The 12,903-nt window shown below is 41.9% G+C and overlaps 2 protein-coding genes across 2 annotated transcripts; one reads left to right on the forward strand and one right to left on the reverse strand.

Moving 5' to 3' along the window:
* Positions 1 to 363: 363 nt before the first annotated feature.
* On the forward strand, positions 364 to 2,048 carry chchd4a (coiled-coil-helix-coiled-coil-helix domain containing 4a). Its single transcript, XM_077602376.1, has 3 exons — positions 364 to 562; positions 813 to 911; positions 1,267 to 2,048. Exons 1-3 carry the CDS (start codon positions 541 to 543, stop codon positions 1,596 to 1,598), a joined length of 453 nt encoding a protein of 150 aa, XP_077458502.1. The 5' UTR covers positions 364 to 540; the 3' UTR covers positions 1,599 to 2,048.
* A 60-nt stretch (positions 2,049 to 2,108) lies between these two features.
* On the reverse strand, positions 2,109 to 7,894 carry LOC144075407 (netrin-4). Its single transcript, XM_077602377.1, has 10 exons — positions 6,790 to 7,894; positions 5,273 to 5,724; positions 4,929 to 5,195; positions 4,712 to 4,838; positions 3,932 to 4,120; positions 3,629 to 3,845; positions 3,418 to 3,545; positions 3,101 to 3,169; positions 2,830 to 3,000; positions 2,109 to 2,746 (listed from the first exon to the last, which is right to left on the reverse strand). The coding sequence occupies exons 1-10, from the start codon at positions 6,866 to 6,868 to the stop codon at positions 2,610 to 2,612; spliced, it is 1,836 nt and encodes a 611-aa protein (XP_077458503.1). The 5' UTR covers positions 6,869 to 7,894; the 3' UTR covers positions 2,109 to 2,609.
* Between the last annotated feature and the right edge of the window lie 5,009 nt (positions 7,895 to 12,903).

Here is a 12,903-nt window from a genome sequence, read left to right on the forward strand (position 1 = left end):
TACTATTTTTATTTTACAAACTGATTGTGCATACTAGCGATCACTAGAGGTCGCCCTTGAGCTGATGGAAATCGTCTGAACGAAATGATCTACATTTGATATTTTGATCAAATATTAAATATATAATATAATGAGCACCTTGATAAGATGGTCACGTAAATAAATAAGTACAGCTTTTTCACTTGTTACAATGTAATAAGCTTTAAACTTGATTACATTTCTGCAACCACCTGCGCCCAAAATCAATATTTAAACTCATTTAAAAAGAAATTTAAACAGAATGAGAGAAGAAAAAAACTTAAATGAGCTGTCATATACACGGTAAGGGGGAAAAGAATATTCTATGTATATGTAATGCAAGCCGACCCCGTGACGTCATTTTCCAGCGACGCCTTGTCGAGAGGTCATGTCACACAGTTGAGCTCAGACATTCAGCTCCAATTATCAAATGAAATCCTATCCGTTGTGGAGTCTTTTCTCCCTGGTTGGATATCTTTCACCTCGACGGGCGAGGTCGGACGGACATAAAGAGTGGCAGACATGTCTTACTGCAGGGAAGAAGGTAAAAACGCGGACGTTTCATTCATTTGATCGCGTATCCATGCAATGTCACCGGACTGCCATGCTAAGCTAACTTTTTACCACAACCTGACTGGCTTCACCCTCTCAGTACTACATGAACTGATCTCCTGTAATGCTTTCATTTGGGCTTTGGACAATCCTGTCATGCCGACTTCTCATCATACTGATCTGTATTTTTCGTGGAAAAACCAGGACTAGTGGTTTGATTGTAGCATACCATGTGTTTCCAGGTAAGGATCGCATTATATTTGTGACCAAGGAGGACCATGAGGCCCCTAGCAATGCCGAGCTGATTGCAGACGATCCGCATGATCCATATGAAGAGCAAGGTTTGTTACTCAATATTAATACCAGATACTTCCTCTATAAGTTTTCTTATTTTATTTCTAAAAAACATGCGGTTACTTATTTGTTGTGTCATGTGTTCCATTTGTGTGGAGGCTGGAGTCCAAGTACACTTTAATATTTGACATGTTTTAGCTCTATTTGTTCACATTCCATAGTCCAATATGGTCAAATTTAGGAGGCTTATTCCAGACTAAAGATAACTAATTGCTTTTTTCCATTTCTGATCCTGTCCTGACACATTGGAAGTTGACCAATAAGAGCAAAATAAATGTTACCATCCCAGCTAAACCATCTTAAAATGCGTCTGTTTTTGTTGTTGTTGTTTTTTTCCTGTAGGCCTCATATTGGCCAACGGCGACATCAACTGGAACTGCCCATGCCTCGGCGGCATGGCCAGCGGACCGTGTGGCTCTCAGTTCAAGGAGGCATTCTCATGCTTTCACTATAGTAAGGAGGAGGTGAAGGGGTCCGAGTGCATCGACCACTTCCGTAACATGCAGGAGTGCATGCAGAAGTACCCCGAGCTCTATCCTCAGGAGGAAGATAAGGAAAACTCTGATCCGCCGCAGGCCGACTCTGCTTCTGAGTCACCCGAGGAGCCTGCTTTGTTGCCCCAAACAGACACTGTTCCAGTAAACTCACCGACAGACAGCCAGGCTGCCAGCTAAGATTCCGCGCGGTCTTTCATATCTGAAAAGGACTGTAGTACGGCATTGTGGTGCATAGGTTTACGCGCTCTCGTCAGTAAAACAAATAGAGAAGACCTGTACTGTAGTGGCCTTTATCTGCAGCACCAGAAAGATGACTTGAGGCAAAATACATTTGAGGTATTACGTTGGTTATGTGCGGCCATTCCTGGAATGTCCCGTAGGTCCAATCAAAAAAAAAATGAACGTCTTGATTCCCAAATTTTCCTTATTTGTATGACAGAACTTAATACTGTTCTTTTGTTACCACCATGTGCATTAAATCAAAAACCATGCTAACCACGAGACCACTACTGTACTGCCTTACATCCCATTTTCAACACTGTTTCATTGTATTTGTCTACCACGCTGGTGTGTTCTGATTGATTTTTCAGCAGAAATGTTTTAAATTAACATAGCTCTAACGAGCCACCTTTGTTATTCGTGCTTGTTGATGTTGGACTTGAACATTCAAAACTGTTTAGTATATACTAGATTTGTAGCTGCCATGTCTCAATGATTTTTGTTTAAACTGGTAGTCTATACTCACTGGCCACTGTATAAGGCATACCTGCCCACTTTCTCAATAAGTAATTATCATTAAAATATTTTTATCAGCCAATCACAAAGCAGAAAGTCTATGCATTTTAGCATGTAGACATACATGGTCAATGCTGCATTGTTTCTTAGCATCGGCATGGGAAGAAAGGCAATTTAAGGTCAGAAAGTGCTGAGTCTTAAATTGACTACCTTAGATTTTGTTAAACAATGTTTTTTGGTTTCATCATTGATGGCCCATACAAAGTTAAAGCTGAAAAGTGAGCAACATTTAAAAAATCAATTCATTTTAATGTGTGCCCTGTACTGCCATGGAAATCTATATCAAATGTATTTTTTAACCAGACCAAACAATTTGTCCTGATGATTGAACTTGTCTCAATTTGCAGTCTCTCCTAGAACTGAGTTTTTGGTCTGGTATGGAGCACGTCTGCATTATGGACAGCCACTTCTTAAGCCCTCTGTAATAAGTAGACCCAATTTAGGGGTCCAGGGGATCACTGCACTCTGCATTGTGACCAGCAAGCGTCCCGTGGTGATTTCTTCTGGACCTGCGAGCAAATAATCCATACCTGTGCACAAATCAGCTTTGTTGTAGTATATATTTTTTTCTTTTATGAGAACAATGTGCTGTAGCATAATTGCACATATTTGCCTGGGTTTAGAATGGGGCAGGTGCATCCGCGGCTGGTCCAAGACAGAGGAAAGATGCTGACTGTTCCCGAATACAGTTCTACCAGACCCGCTCGTAGGACCTTGCGAACTTTGACCAGCACTTCTGCATGACTGCCTTTGTCATGAGCGGACATGACGCTCGCCTTTATGACTGTCAGGGTTGACACCAATACTTTAAGTGAACTATGTGCTTGTATTTGATGAGTCAACAACAACAAAAACTAAGGAATACATGCAGGATTATTTCTTACCGTAATCATGTTTAACCTTGCAGAGATCAGACACACTTCTTAGCTTTTTCTCCTTACAGATGCATTTTCCTGTGCCACCAAGCACAACATTTTGACCAATTACTCTCGTGTATTCACATATGTTAGGGGTGGGACTTTAACGCATGAGTTCCAATTCATTACAAATGAGTTTTCAAAAATGAATTTGCATTCCAAAAAAATGGAACTTTTAAAACTTTTAAGACCATATCATATACATTCTGTGTGCTGACTGAAGCTGTTCAAAGCTTTAATGTAAGTCCCAAAAATAAACAAGTATTGTGTAACTTGGAACAAACCTGTGGTGTGCAGCGCAGAGACGGCCTGTTCTTTCTGCCACTGTGCCTCTTCATCCACAGAGAACTGAGAATCCAAAGCAGGGATTTTCCCACCAATGGGTATGTCAAACAACTGATTCTTCATATCGCTGCAAGAACCCGACTGGGAGTCAACATCAGTTTGAATGTGATTTTCATGCCCCTGTGCTATTCCCTTTAAATAGCTGCTCACCTTTCTAGACATTGCCCACTGAGAGGATTACAGCTGTTAGGGCAGGTGCAGGCTTTGCACCCCTCAGCTCCGAAGCCCCAATAACCAGGCATACAATGAGTGCAACTAGTGCCCCCAACCCCATTTTTACACCTACACTGCCCAGTCCGTGGGTGACACCAGGTTTCCTCATCTCCAGGATGTGGAGACAAGGAGCCTTGGGTATCACACTTGCATCCTAAAGGGGAAAAATAACAAAAACATTTTTGGGCTATGTTGCCATCAGAAAGGTGTGTAACACAATTCAGTTTGAGACACGCTTACGCTGACAAGTGTGGGGGGAGCTGACAGGCAGGGTCGGGTGGCGGGAGTAGCCTCGTCTGCAGCGTTGGCACCTGCGCCCAAAGGTGTTGTGTCGGCAATTATCGCAAATCCCGCCGCTTATGCCGCCGCTGGATAACCACGCTCTCTGGGAGAAGTGGCAGCTGTCGGTGTGGTCATGGCACTCACACTCTGATGTTTGAGGCAGATTGAGACATGACATAAGTGAGATTTGAAATATTATCACTGAGTCTAAAATAACTTTGCAGCAATTTTCCGATTTCTGAGCGTCACCATTTGGGCCAAGATGAACCCATTGGTTACCATTGACGGTGTTAGACGTCCAATCCATTTTGACTGGAGATGCTGTTAGTCAATGATCGCTGCCAGCCCTCCCAGTCAAAACGAACGGGACATTTATCAAGATCAATGGAAAGCAATAAGTTAAAATGGGTAACTGAAGAATGCTGAAATGTAAAGGGGAATATAATATAAATATGAATGAACATTTCATTCTTTTGCATAGCGCGAGAACACCGGTGGGCAAACCGGTCATCAAGGACCACTGTGGCTGCAGGTTTTTTTTACAACCAATCCAGCACACTAATGAGGTTTCTGCAGAAAACAACAAGCACCTGACTGCAATTCACTGATTGCACTTGTGCAGGACACAAGGTTGGTGAAAAGGTGTCCTCTTGATGGGTTGGAATGAAAAACTGAAAACCTTTGTGGAGTAGTTTGCCCACATACGAGTGGTAGTTTTCTATTTGTTTGGTCACTTACTCTGGCATGGATTTGCATCACCACTACTGCCATTGGCAGGCCTCCAGGGACGGTCATTGTAGAGCGGCGCACACTTCTCACAGTGGAAGCCTGCTGTGTGGTGAGTACACACACACTGACCAGACACCTGCAAGCCACATTTGCAACTTTTCAGAATACCCTCATCCCACACATGTGAGGTGTAGGTCATCCACGCAATCCGACAGTGAAATCTCACCATGTTACCACCCCGTTGCGTCTCTCGCGCCAGACAAAGCTCGGCATGTCCGTGGCACAGGCAAGTGCCTTGTGCCAGTAAATTGTAAACAGCATAAGAAGCAGATGTAGGCTCTCTTTTATCTTTGGAAGCCGGTTGAAGGCGAGGACACGTCTGAGCCTTTAGCAATCTGACACGCAGGTTAGTGAGGGTCAGGCGGGCAAGAGCCTCCGGACTGTAGGGGTCCAGCTGTTTTGAATTGCTGGGGTCAAGTATCCGTAATATCACCTTGGAAGAGACAGTGCGTGCACAAGTGGGAATCTAACCTCCGACGTGGCCAATGACTAGATCGTGACATCTCTTACCTCTCCGCCGCTGCATGGTGCTGCGCTGCTGTAACGGGATGTACACAAAGAGCCAGGCTGATTAAAATCATCGGGTAAACCAAACTCCATGCTACAGTTGTGTGCAAAGACCTTTAGAACCTCCCAGGACTTCCCAAAGTCTGTGGATCGCTCAACGGCCATGGCGGCGGGCCGCGGCGACCGGAACAACAAAACCACGTGGGACAGACAGAAGTGTGTTTTCAGGTCCAGACGGATCTGGTCCTGCGTCCCCTGCACCGTGGGCTTTGCGCTCGATTCCCACCAGGTGTTTGGATGCAAGAAAGGATCGTCGTTCATGTGACCAAGTGGGTGGTGACAAGTGCTTTGCTCGGGAGAGGTGTTCCCGCAGCTCCCCGAAAGGGTGACGAGGGTCCTGCCAGTAGCCAGGTTCCGAATGGGGGGGCTGCAGGCATGATTCGCACATCTGGACACTGAAGCAGAAATACAGTCCGTGTGGTTTTGCAATGCTTTATGATTAACACAGCACGACACGCCTAAGATACAATGGCTATTACTGTAACACTTCATTGAATTCTTCTTCGTTCATGTTAAACATGATCCCTGCCATTCTTCACACAGTTTCTCAAGTTACCTTTAACAGCACGAGAGGCTATTCCTATATCAAATGTTATAGCATGATGTCATCTGTAACTGAATAACCTTTCTTTGAGAAAGTATTGTCAGAATAATAATAAAAAATGTTATTTGACTTTACTTGATTTTAATTCATGCTTTTTCTCTGCACATGACTTTTTTCCAGAGATTCTGTCGTTTACAATTTGATAGATGGCAAGCTTTGCACAATTTTTCAAAAATCACTGGACTCTAAATTTCTCTATCATGAATTCAGGAGTAAAATCAACTCATTACTAAAGTCCGTGCCCAACTCTCCTGCTCACAGTGATCTTTTCCCAAATAATGTTCTATTTGTGCTATTTCTGTCAGTGGGCTATTTGAAACATCGTGCGAACGTTTATTTATCCATAAATAGAACCCGTCAGGAATGCATGAGCTCATTGTCAGATATTTTAAACTGAAAAAGTTAATTTGAGACACATCTTGTCCCATGTACGTCATATGTAGTAGTTCACACTTCAAAATAAATAACTTGACTAAAAATGTAATAGACAAATAATTAAACTACATCAGAAACATAAGATATCCTTACAATCAAATGTATTGTTTTGTTCAAGGGACTTGGCTATAAAATGTTTTTCTCTAGCCAATCAGGACTAGAATATGCTGATGTCATCAAGGGACAGCAAGTTGACTTTATGAGGATGAATTTGTAATTTGTTAAACAGTCCCAATGTTAGGCACATAGAGACAGGAGTTTTCCAACTCATTATTGCTCTAAACCTAGATGTTCCTAGAAGCCCCCCAACACACACACGCACAGATACACACACAGATACACACACACACACATATACACACATACACACATACACACACACACACACACACACACACACACAGAGTATAAAGCAACTCACCTGCTTCACTCCCCGGCAAAAGCCTAAACACCCAAACGAGCGCCAGCAGCAGCATTTGATGTTCCCCTTTTCCAAACATTCTAAATTGTCCTAGAAAGAGCTACCAGCATCATGAAGAATAGACAATAACATCACAACATGGAAGTAGTCCAACGCCTGTTTGTAATCTTTCAGAACCAATAACAACTGAGAATGGAAATAGAAATCCTGATGTTCCTCGTGAGAATTAAACCCGAAATAGTTCCGTGTTGTCCACATGAAGTCATGAATCCTTCTGCAGGGAAAAGAAACAACGAGAGTGTAGTATGTTAGAGGCAGGCAGACAATAGTTATCTCCTCTGGTCAGGTTCCAAGCAGCACTGGAGTGGGGTGTGCACTCTATGCAACCCACCCACCACAAAGTCTCCCCACACATGCGCGCACAATGGCAAGAAAAATGATGTCGACATCTTTTTAATTCTGTTCTACATTACTGCTACCCATGCAACTGTGACTGGTTATTTTCCCCCAAACAAGCTTTCTGTGTCTGCTTTTCTTGTTTTTGATCCAAACAAACACTAAATTATGTTCTTTTTCTAAGAGAAACAATTGGAAACCTGAAACGAGGTTAAAAATAGCCCCAGATCATGATGACAAACTGATGGGGGAAAAAATATAAATGCTATGGGCCATTATTGGTCTTTTAAAAATAAATTTTGTTAAACACATCAAGATGCCGAGCAACTGGCAAGCATATTTCACCCCCTTTACAAAATAAACAGCATGCCTTTTCATTTTTAATGGTTAAGCCTCAACTACAGGGATCCAAGAAAGTCGGATTGAGCCTCATACACGACTTTGATCATATTTGACTGGTTAGGCCAGAAGCACATTAATAAAATAACACATTTTAGGAGGGTTAAGTAGTACGGTTTACCCTGAACTTTTTTTTTATCACAAGCCACTGTGGCTACTGGCTTCCCAAAATTAGTAGTAAATAAATCTCAATGTACTATTTGTGATTGAACTAATCCCAATTGAAATGACGGCTGCCATAAACTGTTATTTATATTACTCACTGATTATCCTTGCTGTAAATAATCATAACACATTTAAATTGCATTTTTGGGAGGGTTGTGGGTGGTGCTGGAGCCTATTCCAGCCAACTATTGACACCAGGACACCTTGAATCAGTGGCCAGCCAATCACAGGGCACAAGGAACCAATCATACCTAGGTGTAATTTAGAGTTTTCAACCAGGCTACCCTGTATCTTTTTGGAATGTGGGAGGAAACTGGAGTACCTGCAGAAAACCCACGCAAGCCCAAGGAGAACATGCAAACTCCACACAATGGGTATACCCTAAATTGCTGCTACCCAATTACAGGGCATCTGGAGACTACCAACCACACACATGCACTCATATTTCCAGAGAACTTAGACTGTTCAATCAGCCTACCATGTAGTATTGGGATGTGGGAGAAAAAGCAGAGAACAAGGCAAAATTCGCAAAGGCACAGGGATGCTTATTTTTGGAACACGCCTTAACCCTTTAACTACCATTCCACCGAAGGCTCGTGCCACCCTCACCAACTTTGTTCCGCATATTGTGCCACAAGCAGTACCCTGCATCCATGCTCCAAAAAGTCTCTTTACGTTTAAAGATATAACACATGCTTTCCTGACGTTCCAGTGTGCGCTATGCCCATTGAGGTTTGAGGTAAAAGGTTTGCAGCAAAGGGGAGGAAACGTGGGCCATAAAACACTTGAAAAAGTGGCAGTGCCACGTGTGAGTCATCTGCAGGTGGTCTCTCATTTTAGCAACCACAATGCAAAAATACTCACATTAAATCTTTAATTGGCTCATTAAGTGTAATTTTGTGTGATGTAGGAATCACAGCTATGCCCCAAAACAATGAAGTCATAAAAAAGGGATGACTTACGCAGCACATGTTGCGTGCTCAATCTTCTCTTTTTCTAAAGACTAAGACTGTCTCAATGTTGAGGAACTATCTCCATTACATAGCACCCGACTGAGAGAGGTCAAATACCAGACAGGGAAGGTCAGGGGGATCTCCTACCTGCCCCATGACTCCCTCTCTAATTGCTCCTCCTCTTCTCATTATGGGGGCCGGGGCTTTGGGATCTGAGGTCAGATGAACAGCAACTGCCACAACTTTTCCTATAATCCTCAGTGTTTGTTCAGAGTGCTCATACATGCGTGTATCTAGAACATGATGTCACTTCACTCATCTCATCTCCATCTGTGTCTTCTCTTCATGCTTGCATCCAGCATGTCAGCTCATGTCTTCTCCTGTGGATAAAGAGGATTAGTAGTTCCCTGGATGTTGGCCTCATAGGGCACAAGGATCACATCTTAATTTTTTTTTAAACCCATGATTCCAACCAACAGGACAACCGAAACGGTGTCACTTTCTTTCTTTAACTTAATAGCAGGTGAATTTAGAGTGTTTTCTGTCACTTGACAGTTGGCAATGAGCAAGCGATACAAGGATTGTTCCAGAATTGGACATTTTACATCCCATTTTTCAAATTTCAAGTCATTCAGAAACAAGAGCATGCAGTTTTAATAAATTACAATTGAAAATAATTCACATGTAAGCTTGATGAATATGTAGCAGAAAACCAGAAAAGGTCAACACATTTATTAAAGACAGTACACTTGCGTCCATTTTTTAAGTTTGGTGTAACCTGCAAAACCAATATTAGGAATATAGCTCCATATAGGCGGCTTCTGTTATAGACTCATAAACCTTTTGATCAGTTGGGAAGACGTCACTGTGAACAGCAAATGGCATGAATGTTAAAGTGACTCATTTGATGAAGTGACTTTAATTAACCGCTTTAAGATTATCCCTGTAAATAACACCACCACCAGCTCACAAAAACATTCTCTGGTAGAATTCTCAATCTGTCCATGTTTGACTCTTTTATGAGATTTTTAAGCAATAAGCTCACAGAAGCACATGAAAAACTGTGGCACGTTCGTTTCATTGCCCACATAAACAAAGTGGCTGCGACTGTTCTCTATTGTGGAGTTGCTCACCCACCAAGATAAATCATATCAACATGGCTTACACAGCAGTTTGTTTTAATACAAACCCAACATTTCCCATTACCTCAACACTTGAGGAAAAATAAATTGCGGTTAAACTGAGAAAGAACACTTGACGTGTTGTTTTTCCTACATTTAGATCAGCGCCCATATAACCAGGAATATACTCTGTTGTTCATCCAATAGTACATTGAATCCAGAACACATTGATTTCCATCCCCACGCCCCCATTTAATTGCCATGGCGTCTACGGTCAGCCCTTTCCTGTTAACAACTCACTGGGCTTAATCTCTTTGCCAAAATCTGGTCAAATACAGTAAACTACTTTTCTTTGATAGTTTCAGACAGTAGCTAATGCTTACTTAATCTGTTCACAACTCACGGTAAGGGATCTTGACGATCTCTCTCACGTAGCTTTTGTTGAAAAACTGAGCAGATTAACAAATTTGCAGCCTTTTCTCAGTTTTACTGACATATATTGCTATTGGAAATGTAATGTTGTGAAAAGGCATAAAGTGGCAATATTTTTTATACTCATTTTCATAACCTTGAGGCCATTTTACATAGGAGGATCATCCTTTTGTAAGTCAATGTTGATTTTGTCTGGCGCATTTTATTCTTAAGTCTAACTCCTAACCCATTTTTAAGAGTACTTATTTGATTTGTGCCAGGATCCTACCGGAATCCAGTCTGCTCTTCTCTCAGCTTTGCAATGGAAGCTCTTGTGGTGACCTTTTGAGCTTAATGTGTTTGACGTTTTACTGCATACTTAAACAGCCCTAAACTTATTTGAACTTGTGAGCTTAATTCAGATGGGGAAATTGCAATTCTGTTTTCTCTAGTCCTCTTAACCCAGCTGTGCGGGCAAATGAAACCAAATTAAGAGGACATTTTTTGTATGCATATCTTAGATGAAAACATTTTGATTTAAAAAAAAGTCTCTCTAGAAGAAGTGTGTTAAGGTCATGGGCGCTGAGAAAATGAAAGAAATACACATATAACATAGTATTATCCCCAATATGATAATCATCATACAGCCATAAAATGAGAAAAGATTGCTTACATGCTTGAACATCCCCTTTTCAGTAATTAAATAACTCCTAAGTCAGCAAAGTTGGAAAAAGGTAGGACACACACTGCTGTTTGAATTTAGTTCTAGGCATTAGCTGTTACACTGTTTTATGTTTCTTATAATTCACCATAACTTCCCTCAATGCTGAATGTTATTACAAGCCTCCGTGTCCGACTTTGTTCTCGCGTAAATGTTCCTCCTAGAAATGGAGCAAATGAGAGGAAAATCAAATGCAGGTGTTTGAGATCCTGAACCGTTTGTTGGGGTTAAGTGTGTCCCTCATCTTGCCATGGCACCGATTTAAGGCCCTTTTGAACTCATTAACTGTGTCTTTAATGGACTGTATAGGGTCCATCTGTGATCCAGCCAAGCCATGACGGTAACTTTAATGTAGAGGCGTGGAACGGGGTCACTGCTAAAACCATCAAAAATATAAATTGCACAGAGAAAGCAGGATGTGTTGTGTATTTCAACCTGTTTTGTGGACCCTTTCATCTATACAGTGACGTTATTGACGCTGACCAGATCAGAACAGGCGCCCTTTTAAGGCACCACAACTACTGTGCGCACTGATTAATTCAATGCTGGATATGTGTGTGTGTGTTTACTGCATGTGGAAGTTTTTTTTCTCCATGAAATCACGAGTGTAAAGATGTATTAATGGCTATTAAAATACATAGAAATGCTGAATGAAAAGTGTGCTAAAAATAATAAAATAGAGCTGGTCGAGGCTATAGTGGTCATAGGACATTTGAACAGAAGTGTGCAGGTTTGATTATGCATTGAGTTCTAGTTGGGGAAGTAAAAATATGTGTTAAGCTCTCCAAATAGCTAGACAGTAAGTGGGATGTATTTTTTTTAATCCTGTGTGCCAACATCTGGTCCTCATAAGGAGCTAAACTTGGCAGCACATTCTTATGTCAACAATGGAAAACGGGATTTGTATTCTGAGAGAATCACCTTCGTGATGTGACGCTAATGAAAAGTAGATGTATGTTTAAGATGGTGTTCAACATTTGGAATGAAAGAGACGGTAGGGTTGACGTAGATTAAGATCTGTAATCCTTCTCTTGACTTGTTAAAATGACTACTGGGTTGATCAAAGCCGTAATAAAACGATTTGGTTTTTAAATAGTTTATCCTACTAAAGGGCCGGAAGCCGCAATCAGGTAGGATCATTGTGGTGGTTGCAGGCTCAAAATCACCTCATTTGAGACTACTTCTTACGAACGTTTTTTTTCTTTCCAGCACATGTGCTGGTTGGATGCCCTGGCGGTCCTAACAATGATGCAGTTACTCATGTGATAATCATTAATAAACTGCTTTGTCAGGATGCTTTTACAACCAGCGCCACTTGGATGTCTTAAAGTCACGCTCAGCTTTGGCTTATTTAGCTCTTTAGGAAACGTTCTTCTTGGTTTGGACCCCATTGGGAGGTGACATAATTGTTTTGAGAGTCAATCAAAAGGCCTCCTCGTTTCAACAAATACATCTTGAGTAATGACCAATTACAGCCCAGAATTTCACTATACATAACATCCGAATAGAGTCACTCTTTGTATTTAGGCATTGCTTTTTGGCTCCACTGTGCATAACTCCTCATTTTGCTCATGACCTTCTCACAGGAGTGCAAGGTAACCTCATGCTCTTTGTTTCGGGATCTCCACCAAAGCAAACTTCATCAGAGTTTCCCATGCGTCTTTAGTCCAGATCATTTCCAGCCGACACATCTTTTGCGTATATGCGTAGCAGCATGTCCTTCACAAAGGACACGTGAGGCTTCGAACACATGAAACTGTTCACTTGTGCTTGGCTACCCAATCTCAGGCTGCTCTGATGCATTTCGACTGAAGAGGCCAGGGGCAGGAGCTGGGGCTGCCGTGCACGATGCCTGTGATCGACCATGGGAAACAAACCAGGTTGTGAAGCCCCTGTGACCCAAGAGTGTGGGAAGCGCACAGGTCATTTTCGTTTTCTTCCTGTAGAC

Source organism: Stigmatopora argus, chromosome 6 (genome assembly GCF_051989625.1).
Source record: "Stigmatopora argus isolate UIUO_Sarg chromosome 6, RoL_Sarg_1.0, whole genome shotgun sequence".
Taxonomy (NCBI): Eukaryota; Metazoa; Chordata; class Actinopteri; order Syngnathiformes; family Syngnathidae; genus Stigmatopora; species Stigmatopora argus.

Coding starts and splice junctions, on each gene's coding strand:
- LOC144075407 (XM_077602377.1), bottom strand. CDS start 6,868: ATGTTTGGAAAAGGGGAACATCAAATGCTGCTGCTGGCGCTCGTTTGG. Junction 3,846..3,931: donor CTCCCCCCACACTTGTCAGC/GTAAGCGTGTCT, acceptor TTTCCCCTTTAG/GATGCAAGTGTGATACCCAA. Junction 3,546..3,628: donor AGTGGGCAATGTCTAGAAAG/GTGAGCAGCTAT, acceptor GGGTTCTTGCAG/CGATATGAAGAATCAGTTGT.
- chchd4a (XM_077602376.1), top strand. CDS start 541: ATGTCTTACTGCAGGGAAGAAG. Junction 563..812: donor GTCTTACTGCAGGGAAGAAG/GTAAAAACGCGG, acceptor ATGTGTTTCCAG/GTAAGGATCGCATTATATTT. Junction 912..1,266: donor TGATCCATATGAAGAGCAAG/GTTTGTTACTCA, acceptor TTTTTCCTGTAG/GCCTCATATTGGCCAACGGC.